The sequence below is a fragment of the Drosophila sulfurigaster genome, chromosome 2R (genome assembly GCF_023558435.1).
Source record: "Drosophila sulfurigaster albostrigata strain 15112-1811.04 chromosome 2R, ASM2355843v2, whole genome shotgun sequence".
Lineage (NCBI taxonomy): Eukaryota > Metazoa > Arthropoda > Insecta > Diptera > Drosophilidae > Drosophila > Drosophila sulfurigaster.
The window spans coordinates 30,120,640-30,134,994 of record NC_084882.1 but is presented as its reverse complement, the minus strand read 5'-3'; the positions used below and the strand labels follow the sequence as shown (position 1 = coordinate 30,134,994).

The following is a 14,355-nucleotide window of genomic DNA, read 5'->3' as shown; positions in this document are numbered from 1 at the left end:
CGCAAGTCGAAGCCTAGTTACATACAGTAATATTACACATACGACGATATGCCACAGGACACACAGTCACTGTGGCACTATTAATAATTATGTATGTGAAAAACTTTGCTAGCCACCCACTGCATGGACCCACTTGGCTCATTCCAATCAGACTGTGTGTGTATTGAGGCCGCTGTTAGCTAACAGTAGTTCCCGTTCTAATTGTCAATGCTCGCTCTCTTACAATGTTAAGCTATGCTCTCACAAATGCACACACACGCATAGACTGTGAAACATAGAAACTCTCTTTGTTAGAGTGAGTTAGCAGCACAATGATTCGCTCTCTCAGCTGGTTGACCTATTTTCCAGTTTAGTAATATGTCAATGTGTGTATGTGAGTGTGTGTGTGGCTTTGTGTGCTTGGTGCGCTTGCTGTTGCTGTCTTGCTCCATCTAACGCTTTGTTTTGGTTTTGCTTTTTGCGTTTCTTTTCGTTTCGTTTTGGTTTTGTAACTCGAAGATTGCATTCGAAGGCAATGGAGCACCGGCAATCGCTGCGCTGCTGACGTCGCAGTCGCTGTCGTTGTTGTTATTGCTGCTTGGGTTTTTCGTAACTGCGTATTTGTTGTAATGCCAGCAACGCTCTGTTGAATACAATTGGTGCTTTGTTATTGTTGTTGTGCCTACATATTTTGCGCTTAGGAATTTTCACTCAAGAAAATGATTAATTGAATTTGTCAGATAACGCATCTTTGCAGTTGGTCGCCCATTTGCCACAATGATCAAAAGTGTTCATAATCAGCTTGGATTAAAGAAAATAAATAAATATTAAAGCATATCTTAGAGATTCAATTACCAATACAAATACAGATTAAAATATAATATGTGTGTGAGCATAACCTCCCCCTATGATCCCCAGAACTACTACGCTACGCATTTTGGGCGTCTATCGCAAATGGCGTTCTCAAAAATTCTGCTGGCATGAAATCCACCCCAAACACACACACACACAACAACAACAACATCACAAATCTATGCGCCTGTATATATGTGGGTATGTGTATGCATGTATTTGTGTGTACCTATGCTGGCTGATGGATATCGAGAGTGCGTAAGCCCAAAAAAAAAACAACAACAAAAAATACGCCAGTCTCATCACTTGCTTCACGTCCTCCTCCTCCGCTGCCATCCATCGTCGCTGCGCTATGCCTACAGAGGTCATTCCAAAGGCAACAACAATGCCAATAACAGCTACATACAGCCAACATAAAGCAAAACCAACAACAGCAAAGGCCCCCAAAAAAAATCTGAAATACATACGCACAACATAAATACCAACAACAACAACAGCGGCAGCAACAACAGCAGCAGAGGCAGCAACGTCAACAGCAACATAGAATTCATGCCGATGTAAACAAAAGCAGCTGTTATTGGTTGAGCGAGAGAGGGAGAGAGAGCGAGCGAAACCAAGAGAGTAAGATCAGACTCTCCCCCATCCAGGCACACTCAGTCACTCATACATACAGCAGAGCGCGCTCTTTAACTGTTAAATTTGTGACGTTGACAGAAAACCGGCCGGCGCTTTTACAGTAAATGCCCTGCAAGCAACAAATCAATAACATTGCTCAGTCGATTTCAGCAACCAGTGGAAAATAAGAAGAAAATGTTAAGTTTTACATTAATAAATGTAGCTTATAGATATCATAATAAGCGAGGAAATTGATTAAATAAATAACTCAATTTATTTAGATTACAAAACTGCAATTGATGGCAACTTAATTTTAGTGCAACCATAGTTAGAGTATTGAAGTGTCGTTGAATGTATTGGAATTGCGACTCATTTATTATGTGGATGAAGTTCTCTGTATTGGCTCTGCGCTCAACAGCTGTTTTCGCAACATTGTTGCTGTGCTGCCAACAACAGCTGTTATTGTGTTGTTGCCAGCGTCTCGCTCTCTCTCTCTCTCTTTCGCTCACGGTCTGTTGTTGATATGGCACACACATGGACGCACACAGAGGCACAGTTATGCGGCGCTCTGTTGACGTTGTGAAAAATGTTGACAAGTGTTTAACTTTTTGTTAACTGCGTAGTTTTTTTTTGGGTTGGGGTTGGTAGAGCAGAGCGACGGAGACAGCGACAGCGATGTCTACGTCGACATTTGCTGTTATGCTGGCAAACAGACGATGGCGTCATAGACTCACAGTCACAAAGAGCTATACGAATGTGTGTGTGTGCTTTATGTACTGTATATGTGACTGTTATATTGTGATAAGCGAGAGAGACTGCGTAGCTACAAATTGGCGATAATTACGCGCTGATGCGGAGGCGGGGGTTGAGAGCAGGGAGTGTCAAATTTAATTAAGCTACATATGTTGTATGTGAATGTATTATATACTATGCATGTGTGTTGTATATATATTTATGTTTATTCACTGTTAAAAACTAACATTTAGTCTGTTAAGTGAATTTGAGGCCTACGTACATACAAGCATACAAATGCATTTTGTACTGCAAAGATTTCAAGAGCATGCTGTGTTGCTCAAGTATTTTACGTATTATGCTGTGGAAAACTCACACACACAGCAGCATAGTTTTCCAACAGCAGGTACGCACAACAAGCATATCTATGCATGTTTTGGATGGGTGTGTGTGTGTGTGAAAGCATAATATAAAACAAACGCAAGCAGCACAGCAACAGCAACAGAGAGAGCGCAGTCTAAAGAGCAAGCGAACGAGCGAGCGAGAGAGCGACATGAACAGCGAGCATGAGAGAGTCTATGTGTATGTGCGAGTGTGTGTGTGTATGTTGCTCGCTGCTGCGCCGCCAATGTAACTCGTTGCCGCTCGTTTAGTCTTTGATAGCCAACTCTCGTGTACAGACCGATAAGCGCTTTATTTGCGAGTCGCCAACGTCGTCGTCGTCAACGTAGACGCCAAATAAACCAAAATACAATAAAACAAATATATACATGTATTGGAACAATCAACAAATGCAATTTCAAATGTGAAAATATCAACTTACTGTTGGTTAATCATACAACAACAGCAACACAAAGTATTGGGTAATCCCCAACAACAACAAAACAAACAACAACAAACAAAATAAAAAAGTTCGTGCAGCATCAAAAAAGCGGCAGCAGATTGCATCCATTTTGCTCTCTGACGCTTTGCAAGTGTATGTGAGTGTGTGTTTGTCTGTGTGTGTGCGTTTCTCAGAGAGAAAGAAAGAAAAACTTTGTCGATGAAAAAGTGAAACGACCGGCAGCGAAAGCAGCGTGAAAGCAAACCAAGCAATAAATAGAATACAAAAAAAAACACACAAATCAAACTACATTTCAAATTTTGTTGTTTTCGAATTGAAAAACATATCGGTTGCATGTGGCAACAACAACAGCAAAGAGACTGTTTTGGTTTTTTTGTTGTTCATTTCTTTGCGCATTGATTTCGTTGTGGCCAACAAGAGCCAGAGGAAGCAGCCACAAATTGGATTATGCTTAGGCCCAAAGGCAATAACAACACATCAACAACCACAACAACAACGGCAACAAAGCATGTGAAGCTGCCCCAAACGTTCGATGATGCTGCCACCTTGCATCATCAACATCAACATCAACTCCAACAACATCGCCTTGCAACCGTCCAAGCCTTGCAACTGCGTCTCGATTACAATCAGCATTTGAATCAACGTGTCACGCTTTGTCTGGAGCTTTATCACAAGAACATTATCAAAAAACTCAGCGAGCTCAACAAAATCAATGTCTACAAATTGAGTTAAACAACAACAAAAATAACAAAAAATAGAAATTGAAATCGAAAAACTGTCGTCAATCAAAACCCAAAACTGTGTGCAACAAGTTGTCAAAAGTGCAAGCAACAAAAATAAAAAGCTCAAAGTGCAAAATAAAGTAAAAGTGTAATAAAAAGTGCAATAAAAAAGCAAATCAAATGAAAAATGAAAAGTGCTAAAAATGCTGGTGCCAAGGCAAATTAAAAAGAAAACTCTGTAGTCGAAGAACAGTGCGGAAAAAAACAACAACAATTTACCCCTAAAAAAGAAAAGCGTTCACGCAACAACAACAACCTTCCCCTTTTTTCCAGTAAAAAAACAAACAACAACAACACAAAAATGTCAACCAGCCGCCGTTTGGCCAAACGCTCAATAATTGGCACCAAAGTCTGTGCTCCGGGTCCGGACGGACTTTGGTATTCGGGCGTCATACAGGACGTTAAGACGCCCACACTAATGTCCGCCGATCCGATGCCGCCGCCCACATTCTTGGCGCCCGGCGATGCGCAATTGAATGCGGATACGCGTTACATAGTTCGCTTCGATTTCAAAACGCAAACGTTGCCCGCTAACGTTAATGCTTCTTCTTCCGTCGCCGCCTCCGTCGCCGGTTCCGAGTCGGTTATTGTCGAGACGCGTCGCGCCGCCGCCGCCGCAGCCGCTGCTGCCAGCGTTCACATCAGTCCGGCTCAGGCATTGCGTCGCAATGCAATGACAAAGGAGTTCCGTGAATCCGATCTGATTGGACCCGGTTTTCGTTCCATAATGAGCATTCAATTGCAGCCGGGACAACGCATCTTTATCACCTACAATGGACGGGAGCAGAGCGGCGATGTGGTCCAGCATGATGTCAACAAGGATGAGGTCGTTGTCAAGATCACCACAATTGGCAATGAGGTGAGTTTCGAAATATATATCTGTAGTAAATATACATTTAATACGTATCTATATGCTTGAAATATCTGTTTATAAGCTATTAGCTTTTTTTGCTATTGCAGCCTCCTCGCTCTTACCTTTTGAGGTGGGTGATAATAATAGAGTCAATCGGTGTGTCAGTTACGTCAAACATAGCAAGCATTAATCGAGTATTTCCTATTTAGAAAATGTCAAATTTCGTCAGCTAAGTTGTGGGGAATTGTGTGGGAATTTGTAAAATAAGCAGCCTCCTATCTCTTACCGATCCCATATCATGTTAAAATTGCAGCCTTCTAGGTTTTACCATTTTAGTTTTACATTGATAGTGCAGTCAGTCAATCAGGCTTAACAACTTTATATAGATTAAAGTAATTCTTCTCTGGAGATCTGTGTTGTATAAAAATTTCAGCCTCCTAGCACTTACCTTATCAGTTTAGTCTGTCAGTCAATAAAATACATACTTTAAATATATGTATATGAATTGAAACAGCTAGAGTAGGAATTTCAAATGTCATTAACTATTTGATTTAAAAACTTTGGAGCCTCCTAGCTATTACCATTTGACCTTTAGGTCTTACCGTTTAAGTTTTGTATTAATAGTTTAGTCAGTCAATCCGACTAAATAACTTGATATACAGATGGAAGATGAAAAGGAATTTAAAAATTTGTGTTTTTTTACAAATTTACAGCCTCCTAGCTCTTACCATTTGAACTATGCGTTTACAAATTACCGCCTAGGTATTATCGTTTGAGTTTTACATTGATATTCAATCTGAATAACTTTATATACATATATAAAGTAGTTATAATAGTAATCTTCATATATGAGTTTTATAAAAACTTGCAGTCTCCTAGCTCTTACCGTTTCAGTTGATTCAGCCAGTTCAAACCTCTTTGTATATGTATATATGAATTTAAATAGTTGTAGGAAGAATATAAAATTGTCATTAGTTATTTTAAAAAAAAAAGTGCAGCCTCACAGCTCTTACCTTATATAAATTTCTAGTCGTTTTAGGCATAACCCACTATTAGTCTCATTATTTGTCAGTTTTGCATGTGCTTTCAACACAAAAAGATGTATGAACAAAAAAAAATAATAAGAGATTGCGATGCAGTGCATATAAAATAAAATCAAAGCTTTGACTTGCCCCCATTTGTGGCGGTGGGTGGGTGGTTGGCTTTTTTGGTTTCAGTTTGTGTCCACCCACGACACGACAAATGTGCAGCTGGCGGCATTTTGCTCAAAACTGTGCCAAGGTCAGCCTCAGCCCCAGCCCCAGCCCCAGCCCCAATCGCAATCGCAGTCGCAGCCTCAGAGTTGTATGCTGCTGCACATAAAACTACATGCAATACATATGTAGCTATGTTATGTATCTATGTGTGTGTATCTGTATGTGTGTGGGGTTGAGCATACATTATGTGCATATGCTTTTTTGTGCAGTGCACTGCAATTGCATTGCATTGCTTGGTCACTGGCAAAATTGTTTTTGAGGGTCGCATTTCGCGCTTTTCAGAGTCACGTAACTGGGTTAACTCGGGTGTGCTCTGTGTGTGTGTGTGTGTGTGTGTGTGCTGTTGGCCTTCTTCTGCTGCCGTTGCTACTTCTTGAGCTGCCAAATGCCCTGGATGGCCTAAATACAAAAAGCCAACACAATAACTATAATGCGAAGAGCAACGACGACATCTTAAGCTGCAGCCAAACATAAAATTTAATGAATTTTATGCTCACACATTTGACCTGATTTCAGTGTCCTCCATGGTCACTCGGGTGTGATTTATGCATCGAGATCAAAGTTGACCGATTTGATTTAATATTTAATAATAAATGTATAATATTATAAATATTTCTACGAAAATAATAATCATCGTTAGCGGTGGATTTATAAATAGTGCAGTTGCTTTTAATTCCAACCTCCGCTTTGTGAATCATTTGTTGATCAAAATAACACCAACTTCATGACGCTTTGATCTTAGAAATAATCGTGTGTTATTTTGTGAACATTCCTGGGACTCAATTGAGTCGATCATCATCGATGAAAAGTCCAAAATAGAAATGTTGTGCTATATTTGGTGGGTTGCTAACCCACTGGTTGCATTTTTGTGGTGTGTGTGTGTGTGTGTTTTCAACTCATCATTGCTCACGTTTTCCTAGTACGTGTGTGTGTAATAATGCTTTTTTGTGGCGTCTCCAGGCCACAGCCCCAAAAATACAATTACGTCACTCCAAAAGCAAAAGAGCGACCCGCACGATTTCTATGCCAGAGTGAAGCATCATTTGTGGGGGGATTCAACTTTTATAAGTAGAATTGCTCGATTTCGATGCCCCGATCAACGATGCTTCGATGCTTCGTTGTTGATGGCAATGACGATGCCGCGACGATGTCGTAATAGAAATGTTGTTTAGCATTAAATTCGTGCAAGAATTCGATAGACAAATAACAGAAAAAAATAAGCAATGTTCAGGGTTAAATAAACACACAACATACGTGGAAACGTATTTGTATCTTCCTCGCTCTCGCTCTCGCTCTCTTTCTCTGTCTCTCTCTCTCTGTCTCTTCTCTGTCTCTCTTTTTGTAGATACACATAACAAGTTCGTTCGTTCAATTTAAATTTCTCACAATTCTAATGCTTGATAGCTAATTATATAGATTATTTTGCCAGACTGGCGCTGATGAACATAGGAATTGTTTTCGCTTAATTGCGTCATAAGTCAGCCAGGAGAAACATATATATAAAAATAGCTGCGGCTTGTAGTTGGATGTCATTGATAGTTAGATAAGCGAACGTACGTACGCTCGCCTGCATGCTACAGATACAAATGTATCTACAGCCGGCCCCTGACTGAGACCGGCAACAAACAGCCTCAAACTGCGTTTTCGAATTCACCTTTTGCGCTCTCTCTTTATCTGTCGCCACATCTTTCTCTCTGTCTCTCTCTCTCAGTTTCGTTTATCTCATTTACTTCCTACACTTGTGATGTTTTTGTTTTTCTTTTAGCTGTTATTATTGTTTTGCAGCCCGCAGCTTTGCAACTAATAATCGCTAAATACTCGTACGTTTTGCAATTGTTGCTGCACTGCACTGCACTCTGGGGCGTGTGCTAACAACGAGCTACACAAATGCATAGCTACAGCTACAGATACAGATACAGCTACACAGATATAGATGTAGATGTAGCTACAGATACCCAGTCTCAATGCCAACTCAGCTGCGCGTATCTGTTCCGTGTGGCTTGTCAATATATCTCAGTTAGTGCTTACATGGGTGTGTGCCTCAACGAGTGTGTGTGCGTGTGTGTGTGTGTGTGTGTGTGTGTGTGTGTGCTGGGACTCAATGTATCCAACAGATGCGCAATGCTTCGAGCGGACACACACTATAGTTGTTGTTTTTTTTTTCTATGCTGTATTTGAAAAATATATTTCTCAACTATTTGTTTGACCCTGAGTTCAGCTATTTGAAAGCATAGAACGACGCACAACAAAAACAATAAACAATCGTTACATGAATTTTACAAACTTTTATGCAGCATAAAATGGAAACTTTGTATCTTTAAAAAGTATTTAATAGATTTGTATTTCTGCAAAGTAGAATTACGTTTTAGTTTTCGCTTAATAGATTTTTGTTTCTTCAACCAAGAAATACTTTTCAGTTAATGCGATTGTCACTAGATCGTTTCATTTTAAACAATTTAAAATTTAGTAATGTTTTTCCACTCTATTTTCTACAAAATGTTATACTTTTTTTTTTTACTTTTTTCTACTTTATTTTATACTCATTTCATAAATCAGGCAAAGCACTTTGAAAACTTGCGTTAATAGTACAATCAATATGCCTTAAAATGTTGAACACTGAACACTGAATGCTCAATGTCAGTTTCATTTGAGCCCTTACAAGTCGCTTATGACCTCATCAAGCGCTAGTCAATAATTTACACAAAACACACCCAAAAAAAAAACGGAGAAAAAAAGCAGAAAAAAAGCTGAAAACAAAACAACGAAATGTGACCTGATGTGCAGAGAGTCAAAAAGCTAAATCGAAGCTTTATGTTTATTTTGTAGCTATAGCTATATAGCGATTGCCGCTCATCGTAAGTCAATCAACAATTGGTTTCGTAATCGTAATACAAACTTCCACGATGAACTCAACGAGAGCGAGCGAGAGAGAGAGAGAGTAAGAGGGAGAATCAGCAGCAAAGAAAAGACAAAAAAATATATAGAAAAGCTGTATCTGTATCTGAGTAAATGTATCTGTATCTATGCTTGTCCTCGCATGTGATGCTCACGTGTGTTTTATGCTTTGTGTGTGTGTTTTTTTTTTTGGCTGCCAGTTCGAGCCAGTTTCATATTTTATACAATGATCCATTGTTGTTTAGCTTGTTGTAAAAATGTGGAAAACGCAGTCAACAACAACAACAAAATATGTACGATATTTTGAATTTGAATTTGAATTCGACTTGAGCAACAGCCTTTTGTTTATGGCGAGTAAACACACACACAAACACACACACTTATACACTCCCCAACTAGTTTGGCCGGCTCTCTATGAGTGTAGTTGTGTGTGTGTGTGTGTGACGGAAACGTGAGGCAATTCATTCTAAGGTTATTTGTGAACGAGAAACTTGTTGCTCGCATTTTCATTTCAATTACGATGACGTATACGCCGCGTCAGCCGCCTAATTACCAGCCAATGAATCAGTTTGCCCTCAGCCCAGGAGTCGTATATAATTTGCCAGCCTAATATAATTAAAGGGCAACGCACAACAAACACACAATACGAGTATACTAAGCTCAACTGTCTGGGCAAATGTCAGGCGCCATTTATCAAGTTTATTTTTGTATTTCTTCCTTTTTTTCTTTTCCCCTTACTTTATAAGTGCGTTAACTGCGGTTACTTTAACTGGACTCCCTCGAGATTTTTATACCCGCTACCCGTAGGGTAGAAGGGTATTATAACTTTGTGCCGACGACAGGTAGAAGGAGGAAACCCTATAAAGTATATATATATATTCTTGATCAGCGTCAACAGACGAGACGATCTAGCCATGTCCGTTTGTCCGTCTGTCCGTCCGTCCGTATGAAACACTGGATCTCAGAGACTATAAGAGATAGAGCTATAATTTTTTTTCGACAGCATTTGTTATGTTTGTACGCAGAACAAGTTTGTTTTAAATTTTTGCCACGCCCACTTCCGCCCCCGCATATCTAAAAAAATCTAATAACAAGAGTAATTTTAAAGCTAGAGTTGCGAATAAATACTATAGTAGTTATGATTCCTGAATTCCTGAATTTGGTTGCGATCAGATAAAAATTGTGGAAGTGTCTCTTCTAAAAATGGGTATTTACTGGGGGTCTGGTATATTCACCGTCGAGCACATTTTGACTGCGGTAGCTATATCGATTACCACATTACCATTTGGTATTTTTTAGTTTGTTTGCTATATTCCGCAGTCTTTTGTGTATAATAAAAAATATTTATTTTAATGACATTGAAACACACGCAACTTGCTCTCTGACATAGTTTCTTTTGTTTGTTTGCTCACGTTCCCAGTCTCGTTGTGTAGTATTTAAAAGTACCAATTTTTGGTATTGATTCACTTTCAACTTGCTCTTTACATTTTTCGTCATTTGTCTTGCAATTACTTTTTTTTTGGTATGATTCTCTTTCTTTCTTTTTCGACCCATTTTGGTCGTAAATTAAAAGTATTTGGGAGAGAATATAAAGTGCAGTCGCGCACTTTGAGCGAGTTTTAAAATTAATGGAGCAACGCATTTCATTTCATTTTGTGTATTTCTGTATTTTTTCATCAGTCGAAAAGCATTGCACGAACAAAAAAAAATATATATAAACTGTTGACCATGTCATTGGCAATGGCACTGACAACGCTCTGACTTCACTGTCAGCTGACAGAAACGCTGCAAAAAAAGCGTTGCGAAAAAAATAAACAGTTTATATGTTGACCCAAAAGAAAGTGAAAAATGCTTTTAACTGTAGTTTAACAAGTTCTGTGAGGTTGGTAAAGGTTGCCAGAGCTGTTTGTCAGCTGCAGGCAGAAAACTCTCAAGCTCAAGCTCAAGGAAATTGTATTTATATTTATAAATTGCAAACCAAGTGAAAGGGCGCTCCAAGGATTTGAGTCTTTTGGAAAGTAGGAAATCCTTTCACTTTTCCCTTAAAACTTGATAATTTAATAATCGTTAAGCTACATTTGAAAATATGTTAAAAGCTTCAATTTATCAATATATATGTTAGGTATTTATCTGTGTACGATTTATCAGTCATTCAATTCAAGCGGCGCTTTGACGTTGATCAAAAACCATTTCAAATTGACCCACATACCAAGGTGCCACACACACACACACACACACTCGCACACACACACTTCTCTCTTTTGTCAGGTGTGCATTTGTGGTGTTGTTGCTTTTAAGGCCGCTATAAAGCGGCAAAAGCCAAACCATTAAAGCCCGCTACAACCAAATCCCCCCTTCAAAAGCTGCCTGCAGTTTTTTGTTTTTCTGTTTTTTTACATTTTGTATTTTTTGAAAGTCGTTTAGATTTTGGTTTTTCGACTATTTCAGTTTTTTGTGTGTTGTTTTTTTTTGGGCTCACCTTCAGTTTCAGTTGTATTTTTTTTGGACTCCCTTTTGGCTTTAGAATAAAGCCACGTCTCACCTCTCCCTTAACACACACACACACACACACACACACACACACACACACAGATTGTTAACAAAACAAGTTTGCTTTTTGAGGAAGCGACTGATGTTGTCTTTGTTTCTTTCATTTTTTTTTTGCTAAAGAACAACATGAGATCCACTGTTGTACATTACAAAATGAGTCATTTGTCACTTTTGCTGGCCATAACTGGGCATTTGGGTCGACAGCAAAAAAGAAATGATATCTATATACAAAACGATATTTGAACTGGCAACATTCTTCAGACTTTTCGTCACACGATGACATCTGTAAATGGAGACAAGTTCAACAAACAATTAAGCGGGCCGCAAAATGTCGTTCAACCTGAGGCAGTGATAAAGTGAAATATATTATATGTATGTACATAGAAAGAAAAGGTCAAAAATTGAGAAAGAATTTCGAGTCACATCAAATAAAATAAATGCCAAATACCATACGATACTTTCTGTTTGCATTCTGAGCGCAGTTTGTTCAATTATTTATGATACCAAGTACTGATACTTCACTGTCTCTAATTTATCGTTTCCAATTAGAGCACGCGGTTTTTGTTGTTGGTTTTTTGAGGCGATATTTTGCTCAAGTCGAAGTCGGAGACGCTCCTCTACCTGCTGCTGCTGGATTGGGCCACAAGGTTGATTAGTCATTAGAGTGCAGCAAAATGTGGACGACCCAAAACTCGACCCAGAGTCGACCCCGAGTCGACCTGGACATAAACAAGGGTTCACTGCGGAGTTCAAGTGACCTGCCAGCCTGTCATTTTTTTCTCTCGGTTTTGGTTGTTCAACAAAAAAAAAAATAACTAAAAAAAAAAAAAAAAACGAAGACGACAACGACGAGTGGAAAAAAAGGCAAACAACACGCAGGCCGAAAAAAAAAATCAGCCAAAAAATGTTTGCCGCTATCATAAAACCATAGCAATGCAGCAGGCGAAACAAGCGAATCCCCGAGACCCCGAGTCAGGTCGTTAGCCAGGCCAAACAGCAGGCAGTCCAACACACACACACTCGACACACACACACACACACACTTTCAGTGAGTTGTAGTTATATCCCGAGACAGGATTGCCAAACGCTTAAGCGAGGCATGGCAATGGAAATGGAAATGGAAATGGGAAACTGAATCGGGAACAGCAAATGAGACGGGAACGAACACGTTTCGGGTTGCCATTTGGTATTGGGTTTTCTTTTATTTATGGAGTAGGGACCGTTGCCGTTGAGACATTTTCACACAAAGTGCCTCATAAACGCGCAGATTGAATAGATTATTGGCAGCAGGCGTAACTGCTGACGAAGCATGTGGCCAACATCAGAAGAGATAATTCAAAGGTGCGTTGCAAAAAATTGCAGGCAAAACAAATAAATAAAAAAATATTACAAATTACAACTTAAAAGAGGCCAAATTTAGTTTAATTATTTCCAATTAAAATACCTAAAAACTTAAACGCAAAGCTTGGTTGAAGTACTTTTAATTAAAATACTTTATTTGAATAATAGATTCTAAAATATTACAAATTAATTTAAAGAAGGATTATAATAAATGAATTTTCAGAAAATAAAGTATATACAAAAATCACATGAAAAATTCAAAGAATTTTTTTAATTACTCGTATTGGGTATTTCTTTTCGAAATCAATGTAAAAAATGTCCAAGGGGAAATTCTACGAATCGGGGGAATTCCCTAAAGTATTGACAACTTTTTGTGCTTTAAGCTTTTTGTTTTTCCTATCTATTAAAGTCGCTGATTCACTATTGCTTACTGTGTTTATTACCTGTATTAAAATTAATGTTGTTTATATGTTAAATTCAAACAAATTATAATGCATTATAAATGCTTGGCAATTTAATGTTTGAATATTTGAGTGAAAATAATTATTATATACATTTTATTATATTAGTTGACATTCCTCTTTCCGGAAGTCTCTTTGAAAAGCATTTGCGGCTTTTTGTTGTTGTTGTTGCTGTTGTGGGGGAAACAGTTAAAATACCTTAAAAACCACTTGATAAAGAGACCAACAAGTCTCAATCAAATTTAACGCTCCAACTCACGCTGTTTTGTTGTGTGCGTCTTTTTCTTTTATCATCTGCGCAGTTTTTGTATTTTTTTTTTTATTTTACGCTCAAACAAAAATGTAGGTTAAATAGTTTTTTTTTCTCTTCTTTTTTCTGTGTTGGCCTTTGTTCGGCTTTTTTGCGTATAAAATTATGACTTAATTCAAAAGTGAAAGCGTTGCTTGAGCTTGATGCGTAGCTAAAACGTTATTAGGTAATGCTCGAGTTTCTACGACGCAAAGCTTTAAGCGACTTGAAAAGCTTTAAGGAACTTTGCTGCGCAATATGTAGAGAGAGTGAGTGAGGGAGAAGGAGTACAAAGTACAGTGTAATCTGAAATGCAGGACAAAGTTAGTTTGCTCCCCACTCTCCACCGAAAAAAAGAGACACAGTCTATATCAAAGTAATCAAGTTGCCAAGCGAACGCACACAAACGCAAACACACGCATACGCTCTCAGTTACAGGCGAAGAGCAAGAGCTGGGGAAGGGGGAAGGGGAGATGACAGTGCTGGGTCGTGTGCGTGCCACAGAACGTAAACAAAAACACGAATGTAAAGAAGAAGCGGAAAGTGCGAGATAAACAGAAAACAGCTGTACACACCATGAAAGCGAGCCCAACCAAAGAGCGTGTGTGCGACAGAGATGCCAAATTGCCGACAGAGATGCCGTACGCAATGTGGAGGCGAGAGCAGCGCAGTTGCAGTTGTTGTTGTTGTTGTTGTCTCCCGCAGAAACCCGTTTGAGTAACGAAGAAGAGGACAAAAAAAATATAAAATAAACGGAGCCACAGCGACAGTTACGCACTTTACGCACGCTCTGAGCTGATTGTCAGCTTGTTTGCTGCCTCTGTGTGTGTGTGAGTGTGTCTTGATATTTTTGCCTTTGCCTTTGAAGAAAAACCGGCTCGCTCTCTTGCTCTTGCTCTCTCACTC

General features: G+C 39.0%; 2 protein-coding genes across 2 annotated transcripts in view; both read left to right on the top strand.

Annotated features, from left to right (window-relative positions):
* The first annotated feature begins 2,823 nt into the window (after positions 1–2,823).
* LOC133839654 (uncharacterized) lies at positions 2,824–4,060 on the top strand. Its single transcript, XM_062271290.1, has one exon. The coding sequence runs from the start codon at positions 3,470–3,472 to the stop codon at positions 3,752–3,754; it is 285 nt and encodes a 94-aa protein (XP_062127274.1). The 5' UTR covers positions 2,824–3,469; the 3' UTR covers positions 3,755–4,060.
* The window catches only part of LOC133839657 (homeobox protein 5), a 152,986-nt gene continuing 142,412 nt past the window's right edge, over positions 3,782–14,355 (top strand). Inside the window, 1 exon segment of the mRNA XM_062271293.1 lies at positions 3,782–4,663. Within this exon segment, the coding sequence (XP_062127277.1) occupies positions 4,106–4,663 (558 nt within the window). The 5' untranslated portion in view covers positions 3,782–4,105.